Source organism: Canis aureus, chromosome 24, assembly GCF_053574225.1.
Source record: "Canis aureus isolate CA01 chromosome 24, VMU_Caureus_v.1.0, whole genome shotgun sequence".
Taxonomy (NCBI): domain Eukaryota; kingdom Metazoa; phylum Chordata; class Mammalia; order Carnivora; family Canidae; genus Canis; species Canis aureus.
Window position 1 is genome coordinate 29,852,501 of NC_135634.1, and position 20,334 is coordinate 29,872,834.

The window sequence follows — 20,334 nt, forward strand, 5'->3', positions numbered from 1 at the left end:
TCTAATTCACCCACAGAGTAGTTCATATCAGTACTTCACTCCTTTTTATTGCTAAATAGTATTCTGTTGTATGGATATATTGACCTTTTTTTTTTTTTTAATTTTTTTTATTTATTTATGATAGTCACACAGAGAGAGCGAGAGAGGCAGAGACACAGGCAGAGGGAGAAGCAGGCTCCATGCACCGGGAGCCCGATGTGGGATTCGATCCTGGGTCTCCAGGATCGCGCCCTGGGCCAAAGGCAGGCGCTAAACTGCTGCGCCACCCAGGGATCCCGACCTTTTTTTTTTTTAATCCATTCATTAGCTGATGGATGTTTGGGCTGTTTACACTTCATTTGTTTGTTTAACAACTGATTTGCGTGTGTGTGCGGCAAAATATATGCAATAAATTTACAATTTTAATCATGTTTAAGTGCACAGTTCAATGGCATTAAGCACATTTTCACACTGTACAGTCATCACCTCCATCCATCTCCAGAAGTTTTTCATCTTCCCAATCTGAAACTCTGTGCCTATGAAACACTAATTCCCCATTCCTCCTTCCTCCAGCCCCCAGCAACCACCATTCTACTATCTGTCACCATGGATCTGACATATAAGAAGAATCATATGATATTTATCCTTCTGTGTTGATTATACTTGTTGACTATTATAAATAATGTTGCTATGGACATCCATGTACTGCTTTAATATGAGCATATGTTTTCAATTCTCTTGGGGCCCCTGTGTTTTACCTGTCTGTTAAGAATCTATCTTCCTCGGGGATCCCTGGGTAGCTCAGCGGTTTAGTGCCTGCCTTTGGCCCAGGGCGTGATCCTAGAGTCCCGGGATCGAGTACCGCATCAGGCTCCCAGCGGAGAGCCTGCTACTCCTTCTGCCTGTGTCTCTGCCCCTCTCTCTCTCTCTCTCTCTCTCTCTCTCTCTGTGTGTGTGTCTATCATGAATAAATAAATAAATAAATCTTAAAAAAAAAAAAGAAGAATCTATCTGCCTCTTTCTTTGCTACGTAAGTTGAAGTTTGCCAAACCCATATTATTCTTTTTGCCTGAGGGGAGAGTTCTTGTTATAGCTGCCTTTTCCTTTTGAATCTAGGTCTGCTCCATTCTCATTCAAGTGAAAAAAGGAAATTGGAAAGTTAAGAAAAAGCTCTTAGATCAGAGATGCCCAAACAAATGAGAAGAGTCAGGGTGATAAAAGATTAGGCAGTACAGCCAAAAGTAATTCTCCAGTTCTATACCAGAAGCTAAACCATGAATTTCCAATGATTGTTAAGAAACTCTTACAACTCAACAATAAAAAGACAACCCAAATAACAATGGGCAAAGGATCTGAAAAGACATTTCTTCAAAGAAGATACACAAATGGTTACCAGAGACATGAAAAGATACTCAATATCATTAGTCATTAGGAAAATGCAAATGAAAACTATATTCAAATACCACTTCACACACAGTAGAATCTCTATAAATAAAAAAATGAAAAATAGCAAGTATTGTCAAGGACATGGAGAAATTAGAATCCTTATATGCTGCTGGTGGCAATATAGAATGGTGCAGCCTCTGCGGAAAACAAGTTAGCAGTTATTCAAAATGTTAAAGAGTTACTATACGATTCAGCAATTCCACTCCAACCTATATTTCCAAGAGAAAGGAAATGTGAATACAAACACTTGTACATGAATTTTCATAGCAGCATTATTCAATAACCAAGAAGCAGAAATGACCCAAAAGTCCATCAACAGATAAAGAGACCAACAAAATGTGTATATCTATACAAAATGAAGTACTGACACATGCTATGAGATGGATGAACCTTTTAAACACTATGTTAAGTCAAAGGACCCAGTTACAAAACCACACATATTATATGGTACCAATTATAGTCAATGTCCACAACAAGCAAATGTATAGAGCACAGGTAGATTAATGGTTACCTAGGGCTTAGAGAGATTGGAGGGAAATGGGAAGGGACCACTTATTGGTACACAGGATTTCTTTTGGGAGTAATGAAGATTTCTAAAAAGATCATGGTGATGGTTGCATAACTTTGTAAATATACGAAAAACCAATGAATGATACACTTAAATGAGTGAACTGTAGGACATCTGAATTGTATTCAATAAATACTACCGACGAATTTTGAGAAAATGATCACAAACTTGGATGTCACAGTAAATGTCAAACTGCTTTAAAAGTTTCTAAGGCCTACCCTCAATTTTTATACTTACCTCACTGTGGACAGATAATAAAGTGTCCATGGCCTGCCTACCACTCCATGACACACTCTGAATAGCCCTCATCTAGTTCATTTTCTTAACTGTAATGCTCCCTCAACTGGGATATATAAGCCCCAGTAAGAACTACTAAGATTCAAGAAAACAATATAGTTAGTTTAGTGGTTGATTCCAGGTTCTGGAGTCAGACAAACCTGCATGTGAATTCCAGCTTTGCCACTTACTTTCTAGCATCATAGTTTTGTTCTCCTGGATCTTAATTTACTCCTATGTAAAATGGAGATGAGTACAACTTACATAATCAAGTTTTAGGATAAATCACATGAAGTGCTCAGCTAGTCTCTGGCACACAGTTATGGGTCCAATAAATGTCATGCACTGTCATCATCAGAACTTCCTCCTGCTCCCCTTTTTTTCTCTTGGCTCTTTGTACCTAACACCATTTTTTCCTAAATCTTTCAAGCCCCGGGATTCTGGCACCATTCCATTGCTCTAACATGTTGTTTCTGCCTGACTGGGAGCTGTTCCCCAACATTGTAAACACAAAAACCTCACATTTCTTTCAGGAAACTACCCTGGCCTCCACTCAGTCCATGTGGTTTGTGGTTTTAAGATGATGTACTTGCAGCTCCAGGGCCAGGCAGGTAATCCTAGTCTAGTCAATCACAGAATCCATCTCCCTGGTCTCAAACAAAGAGCCTTTGCAAGATCAAAGGCAACAAAGAGGAAGCAAAACCTTAAGATGAAGAGAAATGGAGTTCTCTAATATCATCTAAGACCCAAAATCCAGCTATGTCTTGAGTCAGCCTTTAACTCTGAGGGTTTCTATAACTATCAGCCAAGAAATTATTTTTGCTGCCTAATCCAGGTTTGAGTTAGTTTTCTGTCATTTGCAAACAAAGGTATTTCTCAATTGAAAATCAGCTGCTCACCGAAACCCAAACATGATTTCATCATGGCGGAGGTGAGCATCATCATCAATAGACAGAATGGCCTCTGTCTCAATTTCATTCCAGGGCAAGAATCGATTGTTCAAACTGTTCTTCTCAGTACGGACAACCTGTAAGGAAGAAGGAAAAACACTAACGATCAATGCTGCATTATAGAATGAAAAACCAAAACTGCCTTTAGGTCAAAGGAGACTGTGACTGAATTTACTAAATAATCATGCCTGGTTGCCTACAGCTTGTAAAACCTAGCATAAGCCTTTCAGGAATAGAAACTGCCTTATAGGGACACCTGGGTGGCTCAGTGGTTGAACATCTGCCTTTGGCTTGGGTTGTGATCCTGGGGTTCTGGGATGGAGTCCCGAATGGGGCTCCCAGCAGCGAACCTGTTTCTACCTCTGCCTATGTCTGCCTTTCTCTCTGTATCTCTCGTGAATAAAATCTTAAAAAAAGAAACTGCCTTATAATTTAGCAAATGTATAAATATTTCATATTTTAAGCTTTATTCATTTGCTAATTTCTTGTGAAACAAGCTAAAGCTGAGGATTATTTTACATAAGCAACATAGTCTAGGGAAATTAATAACTTTCCCAAGAGAACACAAGGTGGCAGAGTAGAACTGAGGTTATAATTCCCAGCTCTGGAATCCTCAGGCTTGCTCATAAATTTTAAAACCCAACTCAGAAATTCCCTGGGTCTGTGTCATTTCTGATGCCTAATTTTAAGGCCTTTTCTGGTATTTTAAAAAAGAGAGAGGGAGAGCCCATCCAGTTGAGGTTAATTACCTCACCTTTGCAATTCCCACCTGCAGTACTAACTACACATACAAAAGCTTTTTTTCTTTCAAGGGGTACCTAATTCAGAAAAACTAAAAGCTGTGTCCACAGCAAATCCCAATTCAAAGAATTTCTATCCAAAATGATCCATATACAAAGCAGTATTTTCTTCTAAACAAAGATTAGTGCCCAAACAGAACTACACTATATATTTTTTTTAAATTTAGATAAGCATAGTTTACTACAACATAGGTGGTAGCTATTATTATTCAACTTGCCCAAAACTTAAATGAGGATGACCATACTCAGTACTTTAATAGTTCATTTTATTTTTATGGTATCTATATCTAATTAATCCAACAAAAAAGGAACTATCATTTTAGTCTCAAAAAAAAAACAAAACAAAGAGAAGTTCCTGAGGAATCATCTTTTTAGAAAAACAGAAAGGGTCACCTTACTTTCAACAGAAATTTACTTGAACTGAGAGGAAGCTCTACCTCGCTTGAAGAATGGAATTACATGCAGGGTCTAAAAGTCTACGAATGGTTTCAAAGGTACTCCTATGGCCTCACAAATATTGGCTCTTCAGCTTAAAATACTTTTTCTACTATTTTTCTATCAGAATTACTCTCCCTAGAGACCTAGCTCACACACCTGTCACTTCTCCCTCTTCAAAATGAATCACTTCTATGTTTTTAGAGTCCACATACTTCAATTAATTCATTCTAACACACTTAGAATCCAATTACTTCAGAGCTCAAAGAGCCTTGGAGATCCTACAGTCCAATTCTTATCTTGTACACGGCCAAATGGCAGAGCCAGACACCAACTTGTGCCTTCTAACTCCAAAGCAGTCTTTTTTCTACTAAACTTACATTAAATTTAGAAATCTCATCAAACCAGAGCCCTATGGAAAATGCATTGTGTACCGTCAAGAAAGAAAAATGCTGCCCAATAAGCACATAAAATAGTTTATCACTTAGAATGTTCACTTTATCAGAGACCTTTCTAAGACTCTGCCTCAGCCACAGAGGAGTTTCTCCCAAGACAAGAAAGGATATGTAACAGATTTGCTACTACAGAGAACAGATATCAGACAGTGACAGACATGGAAATTCACCTTGCCCTGAAGCATATTTGACCAGTATAAAAAAATCCCTGGGCTTAAAGCCTAGGTCTCCCAAGCCCAGATTCAGCAGGTACAGAACAAAGTACTGAGGTCTGGGTCAGGGTGAAAAGAAGCGCAAGGAGGAAGAGATGATCAAATACTCACCATAGCAGCAGCTGGGCTCCATCCCCAGGGAGCAGGAAAGTGGTCAGAAGTAGCAGAAGCCAAATGCCAACCTCAGCAACCATAAAATGCCATGTATCTTAAGATGCACCCAATTTCAGAGATGTTAAAATGTTAATAATGTCCACTTTACAATTAATGGAACTATGGCAGCTGTTTGCTCAGCCACACCCAACAAACAACTTTGGTACTTCATTTCACTTCCCTAACACGCCTAGCATTCACTTAATACAGAACTGCATTTCTGTCAGTTCAGGTGAACAAAGCTCCCTGCTCAACTCTAGCAATGAATACACATAGCTTAAAATGAAGAAGAAATAACTGAAAAATCCAGTTCTTGAATATTCAGTTGTAGATTAACAGTTTTGCAGGTTAGACACCAGGAGGATTATCTACAGCAAAATTAGTAATCCGGGAACACAGCATGGAGCTTTAGTACTCAAAGTGTGAGCCAAATACTAGCAACATGGGCCACACCTAGAACTCTCTTAAAAGTGCAGGCCTACCCCAAACCTACCACGTCAGAACCTGCAAAATTCCCCAGATGATTCCTATGCACATTAAATTTTGAGAGGGTTGGTAGAGGAAAAAGCAAGGCTTTGGAGTCAATCAGAAAAGCCTAAATTCAAATTCCAACTCCACCACTTCCTTGTTGTACAAAGATAAGCAAGCACCCTTTCTGCTAAGTGAATACAGCACCATGTTGTGTGGAGAAATGGAACTTGCTTATCATCCAAACTTGACAATCTTATAAACAACCTAACCTACTCTAAACACAAGAGGTAACAACAAAAACTAAAATAGTTGTGATCTAAGGCCACAAACATTTCCAAAATTTTTATCCAATTTACAAAGTAAATCAAATCAAGAGGACCTGCTTCCGTTCTTTGGAAGACTTAGAACTGAAGATCTAATACCAAATGTGTTTTAACCTAGATTTCACATCCATTTTTTTTTAGCAAGTTTATTAAAGTCAATTAAGAGTCAAGTCCATTAAGAACAACTACTATGGGGGCACCTGGGTGGTTCAATAGATTATGCAACTGCCTTTGGCTTAGGTCATGATTCCAAATCCTGGGATTGAGCTCCACGTCAGGCTCCCTAATCAGGGTCCCTAATCAGCGGGAGCCTGCTTCTCTATCTCTCCCTACTGGTGCTCTCTCTCTCTCTCATGCTCAGTCTCCCTCTCTCTCTTCCAGATAAATAAATAAAATCTTAAAAAAAAAAAAAAAAGAAGGAACAACAACAACTATTATGGATTCCAGAAATACAGTACACATACTGCCTCTGCTCATCCCGGCACAATTCCTCTGGGCTGAATCGCAGCACGATTTTCAGGATTAGGGAAATGATACAATAGTCATCAGAATAAAAGAAAATATTTCAGGATTCACAGAAACACAACATTATGAATTGCAGCATCTTATTTCTGGTTAGCTCACAAACAACTGTGGTCAATAAATCTGCTTTAAGAATTTACAGCAGTGATTCTCAACTCTGAGTGATTTTACCCACCAAGAAACACTTAAAACAATGTCTGTGGACATTTTTGGTTATCACAAATGGTGGTGGAAGGGGGCAAGCTACTCATGCCTAGTGAGCAGAGGCCAGGGATGCTGCTAAATCCTACAAAGTATAAGACAACCCCCACAACAAAGAATCATCCAGCCCTAAATGTCATTAGGGCCACGGCTGAGACACACTGATTTAGAGTCAATGATCAGAAGACAGTACAGCAAACTTCAAAGAATAAATGTAGTTTGTTATTGAAGAAAAATCACCTTTCCTCATAACCAAAAAGAAACTCCTGCAATTATAATCCCTGCACATATAGACTAAAATTAAAGAAGGGAAGAGTAAAAGCTCGAACAGTTTTACTTCAAAGCTCATAGTGTTTAATGGCTAGACACAAGCACAGCAAACCAACCATTATCATTCTGGCACCAAAATCATAAGGGCAAAAAAACTTAAATATTTGTAATGCAGACCTGCAGATCAGCATTGGCCTTTAAGAGTTTGAGAAATGGCAGGTTGAACATGAAAGAAATGAGTCATCCAGAGTGGTAAGTCTTGTTTAGGAAATATTCTCATTTTTGTTGACATTGTTTTGTTTTTCAAATTAAAAAACTTCTTCCACAACAATGTGTATTTTTTCATGCCATCTGATTATACCTTAGTAACCTGTAAACATGAAGACTGATCTTCGTGTTACTGAGTGAATTACTGGTTATGACCTTGACCGTAATATATAGACCCTGGTATACAGTAGGCATTCAACAAACATTTTATAAATGAATGAATGAACAAATGACTAGGAAATAAGCCCTAATTTAGCCCTGTCGATTCTATTTTCAGAATATAGAATAAAGACTTGATAATTTATATATCAAAACTATAACATTCTATATACTGAAACCTAGTATTTAATCTAGTTTTCTACAGCAAAACTATCCTCCAACCTACAACTATCAATCAAGTCAGGAGCAGTGCTCCCTAATATTCATTTTTCTTGCTTCACATACGTTATATGGTCTCGTTCATTTGGGGAATATAAAAAATAGCGAAAGGGAATAAAGGGGAAAGGAGAGAAAATGAATGGGAAATATCAGAGAGGGTGACAGAACATGAGAGACACCTAACTCTTGGAAACGAACAAGGGGTAGTGGAAGGGGAGGTGGGCAGGGGGATGGTGTGACTGGGTGACAGGCACTGGGGGAGCACTGGACGGGATGAGCACTGGGTGATAGGCTATATGTTGGAGATTGCACTCCAATAAAAAAAAAAAAAGGTTTTTAAATGCTTCACTAGTTCTCCCATTTACCATCATTCATAAAAGCCTTGACTTTTACTCATTGCACCTCTCTTCCCATTGCAATGGAACAGTACAGCAGTCATGGCTTGGAACCCCACCATATGCAAATGTATGCAAGTGTATGCATGATCAAAAAATAATTAGTAACCTCAGGTAACATTCGAGTTGGTTCTTGAGAAATTCTAGAATTTATGAATGATAAAGAGCTACTATTCTAATAGGATCCTTTCTCCTAGTATGCTAACAAGGCATTTGGCTTTTAAATCCAGGTAGAATCAGCAAATCCAGATTAATTAGGAAAGTATCGATTTAAATAAATATTTAATTAGTTATAATGATAAACTTGGTGCCCAATTAATAGTAAGCAAATATCTCTTAATATCTAAGGGATGGAAATGTAAGTAGTTGCTATTAACAAGGAACAATAAAATATTTCAACCATTAGTAAGTGATAGTTGCTTAAGTATAGCAAGATGAATTTGGATTCAAAAAGAAGTACTTAAATATGGAATCTTTTATACAAGCAGCTCATGACTAGCCACTGGCAGGTCTCTGAAGTCAGTAAGCAAGAAAAATAGGGCATGAAGAGATTAAGTGAATTAACCCAAGTCATACAGTAGACCAACAACACACAAGAAGGTAAAATATACCTGAGAAGTAATAAAATTAGAAAATGTATGTGGAGGGGCTGCTGGGTGGCTCAGTCAGTTAAGTGGTCAGCTTTTGATTTCAATGCAGGTGATGATCTCAGAGTCATGAGATGGAGTCCCACATCAGGCTCCATGCTGAGCAGGGAGTCTGCTTGAGATTCTCTCTCTCCCTATGCCTATGCCCCTCCCCTGGTTCACAAGAACATGTGCACACGTGCTCACTCTTTCTCTCTCAAATAAATAAATCTTTTTAAAAATTTTAAAAAGAAAATGTATGTGGAAAATATAAAGCACCATAAAAACACATAATGCCACTGACTAAATCCAGCAGTTTAAATACATTTTTAATGTTATCCTTTCTCTTTTTCTTTTCTATTTTTTTTAAAGAGAGGGAGAGAGAGAATCCCAAGCAGGTTTCACACCCAGCATGGAGCCCAATGGTGGGGCTCAATCCCACAATCCTGAGATCATGACCTGAGCCAAAATCAAGAGTTGGGAGGCTTAAACGACTAAACCACCCAGGTGCCCCTTTTTCTCTTGTAAGATCAAATTTTGCCCAACCAAAGCCAAAAGTCTCCAGCCTCAAAACATACACATGTGTAATACACTTCTGTAATGAATACATTTCTGAAAATAAACTTTATGTCAAGTCACTTCTAAATAAAATCTTCTATCTTAATCTCTAACCAAAAAGGTCTAAACTATATTTCCTCTCCTTATCATACAGGCAACTAGGTAAACTCACTTTTGTCTTCCATCCTCCCCTTTCCTATAACTTAAAAAAGAAACCCATCATAGAGCTTGAGAATCAAGAAAGTGAGTCCAAAAGGAAGCACATAGTCATATGTACCTCGCTGTGAGAACCCATGTGAAACAGAGCTTGAGGTGATGGTGATCAACAGAGAAAGGTCAAGTAGTATTAAGATATCTTGATTTTTCAAGAGACTCGTTCAGTAAACACCAAGTGGTAGGGACAAAAAGGAAATGCACAAAAGTAAGGGAAAAGAATAGGAAAGTTAACACAATGAATTGTGTTATATAAATTTTCTATTTATAACTAACTTTAAATTTGGGTCTATGCAGTATTAAAAAATAATATATTTTAGGTTATAAGTCTATTTTAACTCATAGAAGACAAAAAGTTACACGTGATCCCTATGAAACTGTAGGTAAAATTGCATAGTTAGAGGTTCACCATCAAATGAGAGAATGCACATGAAGAGCACAACACAGTGCTGACCTAGCACACAGAAAATGCTCAAAAATTGTTAACACTTATTATCACATAAGATTAATACAATCTCTTCCTATTTTATTTAGTGGTTTTATTTTGTGATTTTATATATATATATATATACACACACACACACACACACACTGAACCTTATTCAAGAAATTTAGATTTGGTAAAAAAGAAAAATATGTGCTGACCATGGTCAGAAGTCCTAAGTTCTAATTTCAATATTAATTAAAGTGACCTAAAGCAATAAAATTTCAGTCTCAGATTCTTTACTTTGAATTAATCAGAAGAGTACATATAGACTAAGAAGGGGAGATATTACCTAAAGAACTGATCTGTAGCAATTAGGAAATCATTTATGCAACATGACTTTTCAGCAATTGCTTTATGCTACACATTTATAATTTTTTGCTATTAATTTCTGATTTCTGGTAGCTTTGTTTTATAGAATTCTCCTTCACAGTCATGCAGCCCCTTTTCGAATGGAAAAAAGAAAGCCATAGCTATAAAGTTACTAAATAAAATGTCAAAAAACAAAAACCAAGCCCAGATACGCCAATACCGAATGAAGTCTACCAGACTTTAATCTTGGACCTGGAAAAGCTGGACAAATTTTTTCCTGTTGTGCTTCAAAATCACAATTTTAGGAAATTATCATCTGATATATTCAAGTAGTATTTTTTAAAGGAGAATGCACATGGATAAAAATAAAGTGTATCAACTTTCTAAGGAATAGCTTTTGGAATTATCTCTACCGTTGCCTGAGGTCTATCCAGAAGTAAAGCCTTTAACAGCCTGACTGGCAGAGACCCAAGCCTGAATATTAAATGACACTGAATTCTCTTCCAGTCTTCTTTTTTTTCCTAGTTGACTACCAGCATGACGAATGACATGACAATAACCACCGTGGCATGACATCAGGGTCCCAAAATAAAATCCTCCTTTTTCAATTCTAATACCAAGGGCTGAGAAGGAAGGAGAAGGGGCAGTGAAAAATAATCTCATATCTCTTTATATAGTTTTCATTTGGAAAAATGGGCGCATTCTGGCCTTACCACTTCCACAGAGACCTTGGAGTCTACAAGGGAGATGTGATATGCTAAGTTTACCCTCTCCACCACTAGTGCCCCGGTCCAAGCTGCGAACACCACTCCCCTAGGCTACTGCAACAATAAATAGCCTTTGAACTGTTTATTCTGCTCTTTTCCCCCACACATATCCTATTACTCCTTGCTCAAAACCCTCCAAAAAAAAAAAAAAAAAACCTCCAACAGCATCCTAACACATCTAAAATAAAATCTAGGGGATCCCTGGGTGGCGCAGTGGTTTAGCGCCTGCCTTTGGCCCAGGGCACAATCCTGGAGACCCGGGATCGAGTCCCATGTCGGGCTCCCGGTGCATGGAGCCTGCTTCTCCCTCTGCCTATGTCTCTGCCTCTCTCTCTGTGTGTGACTATCATAAATAAATAAAAATTTAAAAAAAATTAAAAAATAAAATAAAATAAATAAAATAAAATAAAATAAAATAAAATAAAATAAAATAAAATAAAATAAAATAAAATAAAATAAAATAAAATAAAATAAAATAAAATCTAGGATCCTTATTATGGCCCTATATGGTCCTACATGTGCTGACTTCTGCTTTCTCCAACCTGCCTTCAAATGCTCTCCTCAAACACCCAGATACGCAGGGCACTCTTGCCGTGTCTTAAACATAACAAGCTTCTTGCATCTGCCATTCCCCGTTTATTCCTCCAGAATTTACATGGCCCATTCCCTTACTTCATTCAAGCTTCTGCTCAAATGTCACCTCTTCAAAGAGGCCTTCCTAGGCACTCTATGTAAATTAACCATAGCTTTTATGGAAAAGAGCATTAGAATTGAGGAACTGGCTGCCCACAAGACTGTCTGAGAAATGAGTAAGTATGCAGTGTGAAGATGAGTGGTGTTTTGAGTGAACAAGACACTGTTAATAACTGAAACGTCCTCCTTCATAACAACCCAAGTTTTCAAACTCCATAAGGACAAGTTTTGGTGTTCTTATTTCCAGAGTGCTCCAAATAAAGCCAACCTATTTATTACTATCTTCCAGAATACATAACAGAGTAAGGACGATGTGTTAACTGGTTAGAATGAAGTTAATAACTCGAACCAAAATTTGGGGTGGACTATGTATCAAAAAGAGATTACATGGAGGTTTCTGCTTTCAGGATGGCCGAATAAGCTCCTACCAGATCCAAACTTCCTGTATATGGTAACTATAAACTCTGGACAAAATTACCAAAAAAGCAATTACCTGAAGGCACTGGACAGTGAGCAGAAGGTGGCAAATTACAGAGAGGAGCTGAAATTTGGGAAGGAATTAACAACATGAGTAGAATCACAGTTGCTTTTACCCAGACAACAGGCCAGAGTCAGCATCATGCAAAACAGCTAAACTCACATACAACATCCATGTCTTTCTGGCCTGAAGAACAAGAGGGAAGAGTCTGGGGCAAAAACAACCCTTCGAAAGATAGGAAATTCCAGAAAAGAGAAAGCCAGATAGAGGGAGTTGCAAGTTCTTTGTATAACTACCCAGCCTCTGACCCACCACTAAACCATGTGGGTATGCTTGGTGCTGTCTGTAAGCAGACCAACAAAAGATAAAAGGACTGAGCTAAACTTTGAGTTGCTGCTCAAGAGACAGAACTTGCAGTTTGAGTCCAACTGAATAAATTGTTTGCAAAAACTAAGATATCAATACCTTTCAAAGAAACAAAACAAAATCCATGGTCTTCACAATATAACACTCACACTGTACAAAACTGTGTGATGTACCAAGGACCAAAAAAATGTGACTCTCAAGAAAAAAGAAAATCAATTCAAACAAATCCACCAAGTGACCTATATGTTGGAATCAGCAAAGATGTTAAAGTAGCTATCATAACTATAAGAGATGATACAAAAGTCTGTGAACCTGATGATAAATCAAGAGAAAAGATCAAAACTGCAGTACCAGAAAAAAAGGTTTAAAAAAATGAACAGACACTGAGAATTGTGGGATAAAATCAAAGTGTCTAATATACATATAATGGAGCCCCCCAAGGAATGGAGAAAAAGAATGGAACAGAAAAAAAAAATCAGAATAATGAAGTAAAAATTTTTCAATATATGATGAAAAAAGTTTGACAGATTTAAGAAGTTTAACAAACCCCAGTCAGAATACAAATCAAAGAAAACCATGGCAAGGCATATTATATTCAAACTGCTAAAAACCAAATATAAAGAAGAAGTCTTGAAAGCAGCCAGAGAAAAAGAACATATTCCATACAGGGGAAAAAAAAAATCTGAAAACCAGACATACCATCAGAAACAGAGTCTTGAAAACAGAGGAACATCTTTAAGATGCAATGAGTTTTGCATTGTTTTTGGAATGAACTAGCTTTCAAATCCCTTGGCATAATATTACTCTCCTCTTGACTTCCATTAGATAGTCTTTGTTGTTATGCTCCCAGAGCTAAGGAACCTGATTCAACTTATTTAGAAAACAGGCAAGAGACAGAGAGAGCAGTCAGCACCCCTATCACCTTTGTTCAGGGGCCCTACACCATTCTGACAAGATAGCTACTTCATCTAGCAGCACTTTCACCATACCCCATCTGGATTGGAGTCCAATCACCTTGCCCAGGCCCTATGCCATTCGAACTGATGAGAATTAAAGCATTTGGGGCAAGAGTATCCAAGGATGGTGGCAACAAAGGTCACACTTATTCTAAAGCTATATCCAATGTAGTTTCCCCTTTATCTAATTAATAGACAAGAATGAGGAATTTTAATATACAAGTGCCAGGAGACACCCTTAAGACAATCCCTTTCTATTAAAAAACCTAGGGCTCAATAGATTTCATAGCCCACAAATATTTAGTATTTATGCCTAATGCTTAGATGAGAACCCGAACACAGAGAAACATACATGGCCCATCATTTTCTGAAATGGTATGTGGGTTCTGGGTTGATTCAAATATGCTGATTTCAAATCATTTTCCCTGAAAGATGAGAATCTGAAAGATTGCCTGGGAACCACCCTACTGCTAATTTTATAAGAGCTGTTAACTATAAAATAATGGATGGGGTACGTCTGCATCCCAGTTAGGAAAACTACTCCACAACATCTCATAATAGTGCCATTTCTCCACAGGGGAGAGAGCTGCCCATCCCTCCTCGTCTTGATACCCGCTAGTGTTGGCTCTATGCCAAAGAGGTCAGGAATTCAACTGCAGTCCAAAAAACCTGCTCCTCTTAAATAGAAAGCACAGTCAAAATATTAAGAGAATACAATGAATTCTTCAGCTTAAAACTGTTTCCTCTTTTTCAGAAGAGCTAAAAAAAAAAAAAAAAAAACCGTTATCGCTAATATGAGCAATCTATTCAGAATGGCTCCCCATTTGGAAAGTTTCTGGCATTTACCAACTAGGCATTGTATAATTGCCATGAGCTGACCAGTAATCAAAGAGGACTACTTATTTCCCACCAAAGTTAAAAGAAAGGATTAGTTCTGGTAAGTTCTCTAACGAATTTCAGTCATTGTTAACAGGGTGGCATCAGCTTCTCTACATCCCTATCAAATTCAAAGAAAACTCAGGAAAAATGGAAAAGAAAGGCTGCTCTATTATTCTATGTGAGCAGCATCCCCCTTCCATACAACAAATGCTTTTTTTTTTTAACTTCAATATGTGTGTGTTTTTTTAACTTTAGTGACATTTTAAAAGTAACTAAAAAAGTGAAAATTATTTAGAAAGAAATCTATAAAGAAATCTCTCTATTCACAGTACTTTTTTTAATATACAAGATAAATTCTGAGATCAAAAGTTTTTAGAATCCTAGTCCGAAGAGCCTCAGATTATAAATTTAATTTTTTTAAAAATATTTTATTTATTATTTAAGTCACAGAGAGAAAGAGAGGCAGAGACACAGGCAGAGAGAGAAGCAGGCTCCATGCACCAGGAGCCCGATGTGGGACTCGATCCCGGGTCTCCAGGATCGCGCCCTGGGCCAAAGGCAGGCACCAAACCGCTGCGCCACCCAGGGATCCCTATAAATTTAATTAAATAAAATACAAGAAAAGACTAGCAGCAGTAGTAAGCAAGGAGTAGCAGTAATGAGAAAGAAAATTTCTTTCTAAACAAAATTTTTCTAGAACAAAGATTTCTACAGAAGATAAGTGGTAACAGCTATGACACAAAAGGAAATTATGCAGAGGACATTAGAAGCCTTTATCAAGTGAAGTGATTTGAAGTTGTCCACAACCTAGCCAGCATATCCATACTGCCTTCCATCTTCTTGGACATGAAGGGATAAGAAGGAATCAAACAATTATTAGGCACCTTTCTAGATTCATCACTGATATTATTTTATTTTCCTCTTTAATCCATAAGTCAGAGAAGTTCATTAAGTCATCATTGATCACAAAATTATTACTTAACTGCAGGTCTGTATTACTCCAAAATTCATACTATCCTATTATATTATGCTGCTGCTCAGAAAATATTACACATGAGTTAGTTTCCTGCTGATATAATTTTAAAAACCAGTCTAGCCGAAACATTCCCCTTCTAAACAAATTCATCCCCAAAACTATACTAATTTTCTTAGGCGAGCTTCTAGCCATACAGAGCCCATCAGAACTTTTGCCTGTCTTTGCTACCTTTTTCTGGAAAGTATCTATGCCACTTACAACTTGTTCTAAAGGCCTCATGTTTAAGATAAATGGGTAATCTTCTAGATTGCCAAATTTATACCAGAAGGTAGATAAACAAAGTACTCAAAACTAAAGCCCTATCCTGCATAATTATTATTTTTTTCCTGTAAAATACAGCATCTAAATCATGACAGATAAGGTAAAAAATGAGAAAGAATGTGTAAGAGACTATAGAAAAAGTTCAGGATCTCCAACTCCTGAATATTTCAAATCCCAACTGTTCCAAAAAACTTCTACAATATCCTGATTAAAAAAATGGGTCTTCCTGCTAAATCTAGGAGGTAATTAAAACTGCAGCTTCTGGGATCAGACACACTAAAGCTCAGCTCATCTATGATTCATCATGATTATGACCTTGGGCAAAAGAGTTAACCTCTTCAAGCCTCAGTTTTCATAGCTATAAAGTGAAGAAACCATAATAACGTTCTATAAATCCTAAATTACATTGCCTGGGTCATATGTACTTCCTAAGTGTTAACTTTGTCATCATCATTCTCATCAACATCTTTATTACGACAGGAAAAACATCAACAAGGTAACTGAAGAGCTTTTGTAAACCTTCGTGAGGCCAACAGCGATTTCTGTTCTGGAGTGTCTTAGGAGATTTATGAAGTGAGTAGCAGAGATGGAACTGGCAAGTCCAGAAAGGACGAAAAAAAAGTGAGCATAAATTCCATGGCAAAAGGAAATCTGTATAGTTAAAAAAAAAAAAAAAGTGTATCTATAAAGATATATATATTTGGAAAAAGGATTGAGAGTGAAATGCTATCTCATGCAGTAAAACAAACTGCTCTTTTTCTATTACCATGATGGGGACGCCAATGTCGGGCCACAGAAGGTCCTCTGACGGTAGCTTGGGAGAATTCCATACCACCACTACCTTGTTCAGGTAAGGGAGGCCATTCAGTCTCTCTAAAGAGTTCATAAGCACTTCCTCCCGCTCATATGTCAACATCACCACTGTGAATTGCTCTCGAGGAACATTGCCTCCAAGTGCTGCCTGAAACTCCTTGCCAGAACCCCCAGCTCCACCACCAATAGGCCGAAATCCAGTCCCTGAGCCCAAGAATTTGGCCTCTGAGGGCAACACAGGGTCAAAGGGTGTGTGGGGGAACAGATGAAAAGGCCCTGGTGCAGAGTTCCAGCTGCGGTAAAAATCAGTGACAGTCAAAGTAAAGTTGCGGAGGTATTTGGGTGAGGCATAAGGCGGCTCCGTTTCCACTGGCCCCAGGTCCAGGTCCCCATTGTCAGCCATGTTAGGGTCAGTTCCCGCCGCCTTGCCTGAACGATGGGGGATCTCAGCTGCTGCCTCTTCCCGGATGGGAGCAGCTGGGATCTGTATGCGAGTCCTAATCATAGCCAGCACGGTATTAAAAATACTGTCAGCAGTTGAGAAGTAAGTCTCCCAGAGAAAGCGGCCTTGCCGCCTCATAGCCAGCAGATCACTATCCGAGAGGCTTCGTAACAGAAAATGAACCTCAGTAACACGTGGCTTGGGCACCACAAGGGCTGCCTCGTTCCACTGCAACATGTCCTGGTAAGGAAGCTGTACTTGCTCCCCCAGCACAACAGGGACAGCACCAACTTCCAGGGCTTCAAAGAGCCGAGTTGCACAGCCAGATGAAATAACCAAGTGAGGGTCCCCAGGAGTGATAATGAGAGCAAAGGTGGAAAGCTTCAGTAATTCTAAGCGGTCCTCACGCTCACCGCACAGTGCCCATTCAGTAGGCAAACTAGGTTTAGGTTGGTTTTTGCAGGTAAATTCTACCAGGACCTGATCTAGCTTGCTGTCCTGTACAGCCTTTAAGGTGGCAATGATACGATCATCATAGTCGGCTGGAGGGTCACCTTCCATTTCTTCTTCAAAAGAGCGGGCCTCCTGAAGGCTGGATCTCAGTGATTCAATCTTCTCACCCTGGAAGGTGAAAAGATACTTCCGCTTAACTGGCACCTGTGGTGGGATTTCCATGAAGTTGGGCTCTGACATGGCATGGACTAGTGGTGATACTACCAAGTCAAAGCCAGGTCTGTACTGGGAAGCATAGAAAGTAGACTGAGCCACCATGGCCCGGCCTGTACTGACATTATACAGTAAGTTCTGTGTATCTGACTTCCGTGATAGGTTGATGATGACATGGTTGTGTCCATCTGTCCGCCAATGTGGTAGAGAATAGAGCTGCTTCTCAAGTTCAGCAGGCCGAAGCACTACTGGCTCCTGTATTTCTCCCACTAATACCACATAAAGGCAAGCAATGTCTGCATTTTCTGTAACATAAACGCTGGCTCGTGCTGTAGCCTGAAAAGCCTGCTTGACCAAGGGATCCAGGTAGCTGCCAAAGGCAAACTGGTCACTGTCATATACATAGACTGGAAAACCAGAGGTGAGAGGACAGCGAGAATAATCAAAACAATTGTGCAGCCGGCATCCCCGTATGACCTTTGGGGGAGGAAGACCAGCATCATCCTTCTCTGGAAGCAATCGGATAGGCAGAGAAAGTTTGGGCTGATTTTGAGCCATCAGCTCTTTATAAGAATGCTCAGTCTGGCTAATGACATTCTTGAGCTGAAGCAGGTCCTGCTTGGCATTCTCAATACTCTTCTTACAGGCTTCAATCTTCAGATTCAGCTTGGCAATTTCACTGTTCAGCTCCTGTCGCTTGGCTTCCAGCTGCAAGAGCTCCTCACTTACAGACTCACGAATTCGGCAAAGATCCAGCACATGCTTTACCTCACATAGTTCATTACCAGCCCTTGGGCCAAAAATCCGCTTGCCTGCCTCATCAGCCTCATCCAGAGTGGTGAGATAATAGTGAGCAATTAGGGGGAAGAAAACCAGAATAATGAAGAGTGTAAAACTGAGCCATGTGAGTCGGATCCGGTTGGACCACCGCAACATACAGGTTTGACCTCCATTCCCCACTCCCCCATTCCGCAACATGGTATAGCCCGTCATGAGTTCCTGTGTGGCTTTTGCCCCCTCCAATCACGTTGGGTCACTCGCCATAACCATGAGTTTCTACTAGACAAACTCAATCTCTTTTCAGTCACACCTTTCCGTTAAGAGTTAGTATGCTCCCTGTACAAGGCACGGAATAAAATGGAAATTTCATTTTCTTCAGCTGTAATTGAAATGGTCTCTGACCTTATTCCAGCAGATTTTAAGTTCTGGTTGCTGACCAATGAACATGTCCTTACTTTTTATCGAATGGTAAAAGGTACCATATTGTTGATGAGATGAAAAGGAGGAGGTCTCTGATGATGAAATCCAGGAAAAATAACCTGGAATCAGACAGACTTTTTCAACTGCCATAGCTCTTGTTCCTTGGTTTTGCTGACCAATAAATATGCATAGTTACTATTTCACAGTTATAAAGTAACTGGTTAGAACAGAAATAAATGCCAGACTCTTATGGATGTCATTGCCAACAATCAGGCCTGCAAAAGAAAGAGAACTGTGTCAGTTATGAAAAGATTATGTTCAACAACCCGACACTCCCTCAGTTTCTAGAAAATGCTTTTATCTTAAAAGGTAAAGGAACAGTTGGAACATTGGGTGTGTGTCTCACAGAATATTTTAAGTTCAGTTTAGGTTGTGTTCAGTATGGATATTTTACTTGTGGTTAATAAGAAATGGATAAGTGTCCAAAAACAGCTTCAGATTTTACACACACAGACATACATACTCCTTCGTCCTACAGATCAGAATTAGAGCTCTATAAAATGAAAATCAGCCACATTCAACAGAGTGCAAAGATATCTGTAACAATTTATTCAAGACTAAGGTAGCATCTTTAGATGGACAGAAACACTGTCCTGTCCAGTCTTGAAAGCCAGGTTTATTCCTAAGATGAGTCTTCTTTTGAATTACTAAAAAAAAAAAAAAAAAAAAAAAAAAATTGAGAAGCTCAGTGTTTTATATTCAGAGTTGAAATGAGTTGAAGAGAGCTCTTGATTTTTACCCAGTAGTAGACGCGTTAATCCAGAGACAAAATGTATTTCCCAGTTTGCTTCTCATTTATCTTCTGCTAGCAGACATCATGTGCTCTTTCTTAAAATATAAATAGTAACTTGGTCTTTTAGAAAGACTACTATACTTAGAAATGAAGGGCATTATTTCTTCTTTTTTGGAGACAGATTTGCTATCAAACCTTATACCTCAGTTTCCTAATCTCCCAAAAAGGAAAGACATGTATTGAGACAGAAACAATATATTTTGTTGCTATCACAAGAAAAGACAGAGGATGTGAGGGTACTTTTAGCTAATAAATCCTGAAATATTCCCACTTCTGTTCATTTACCAAATTTTACTACTACTGGCTATAAAAGCTTTTCACTTGCTTTCATCTCAAACTCAAATATCTAGAAATGAATTCCTAATATTCTGTGCCAAAGAATACTTCCAATTTCTTTCATTCATTTCTTCCAAAAAGTATTTACCATACTTTTAACATGTCTAAGACATGCTCAGTGTAACTGGAAGAAGCGAGAATGTAAAATAATCTTTGACCTCATGGAACCTTCTTTAACCTAAGACATAAGATATAAACAAATAGCAAGGATACTACTACAAGGCAGTATAATGTAGGTAGCACATCACAGATGCTCAATCCTCTCTCTAGCTTCTGTGTTTGGTAGAGATGTAA

The 20,334-nt window shown here is 38.6% G+C and overlaps 1 protein-coding gene across 2 annotated transcripts in view; it reads right to left on the reverse strand.

Annotated features, from left to right (window-relative positions):
- EXTL3 (exostosin like glycosyltransferase 3) overlaps positions 1–20,334 on the reverse strand; it is a 157,511-nt gene that overhangs the window by 24,309 nt on the left and 112,868 nt on the right. For both annotated transcript variants that reach the window (XM_077868675.1, XM_077868674.1), the window contains exons 3-4: positions 16,497–19,126; positions 3,169–3,296 (exon numbers count right to left, since the gene is read on the reverse strand). In XM_077868675.1, coding sequence (XP_077724801.1) covers positions 3,169–3,296; positions 16,497–18,644 — 2,276 coding nt within the window. In that variant the 5' untranslated portion in view covers positions 18,645–19,126. The remainder of the gene's footprint in view (positions 1–3,168; positions 3,297–16,496; positions 19,127–20,334) is intronic.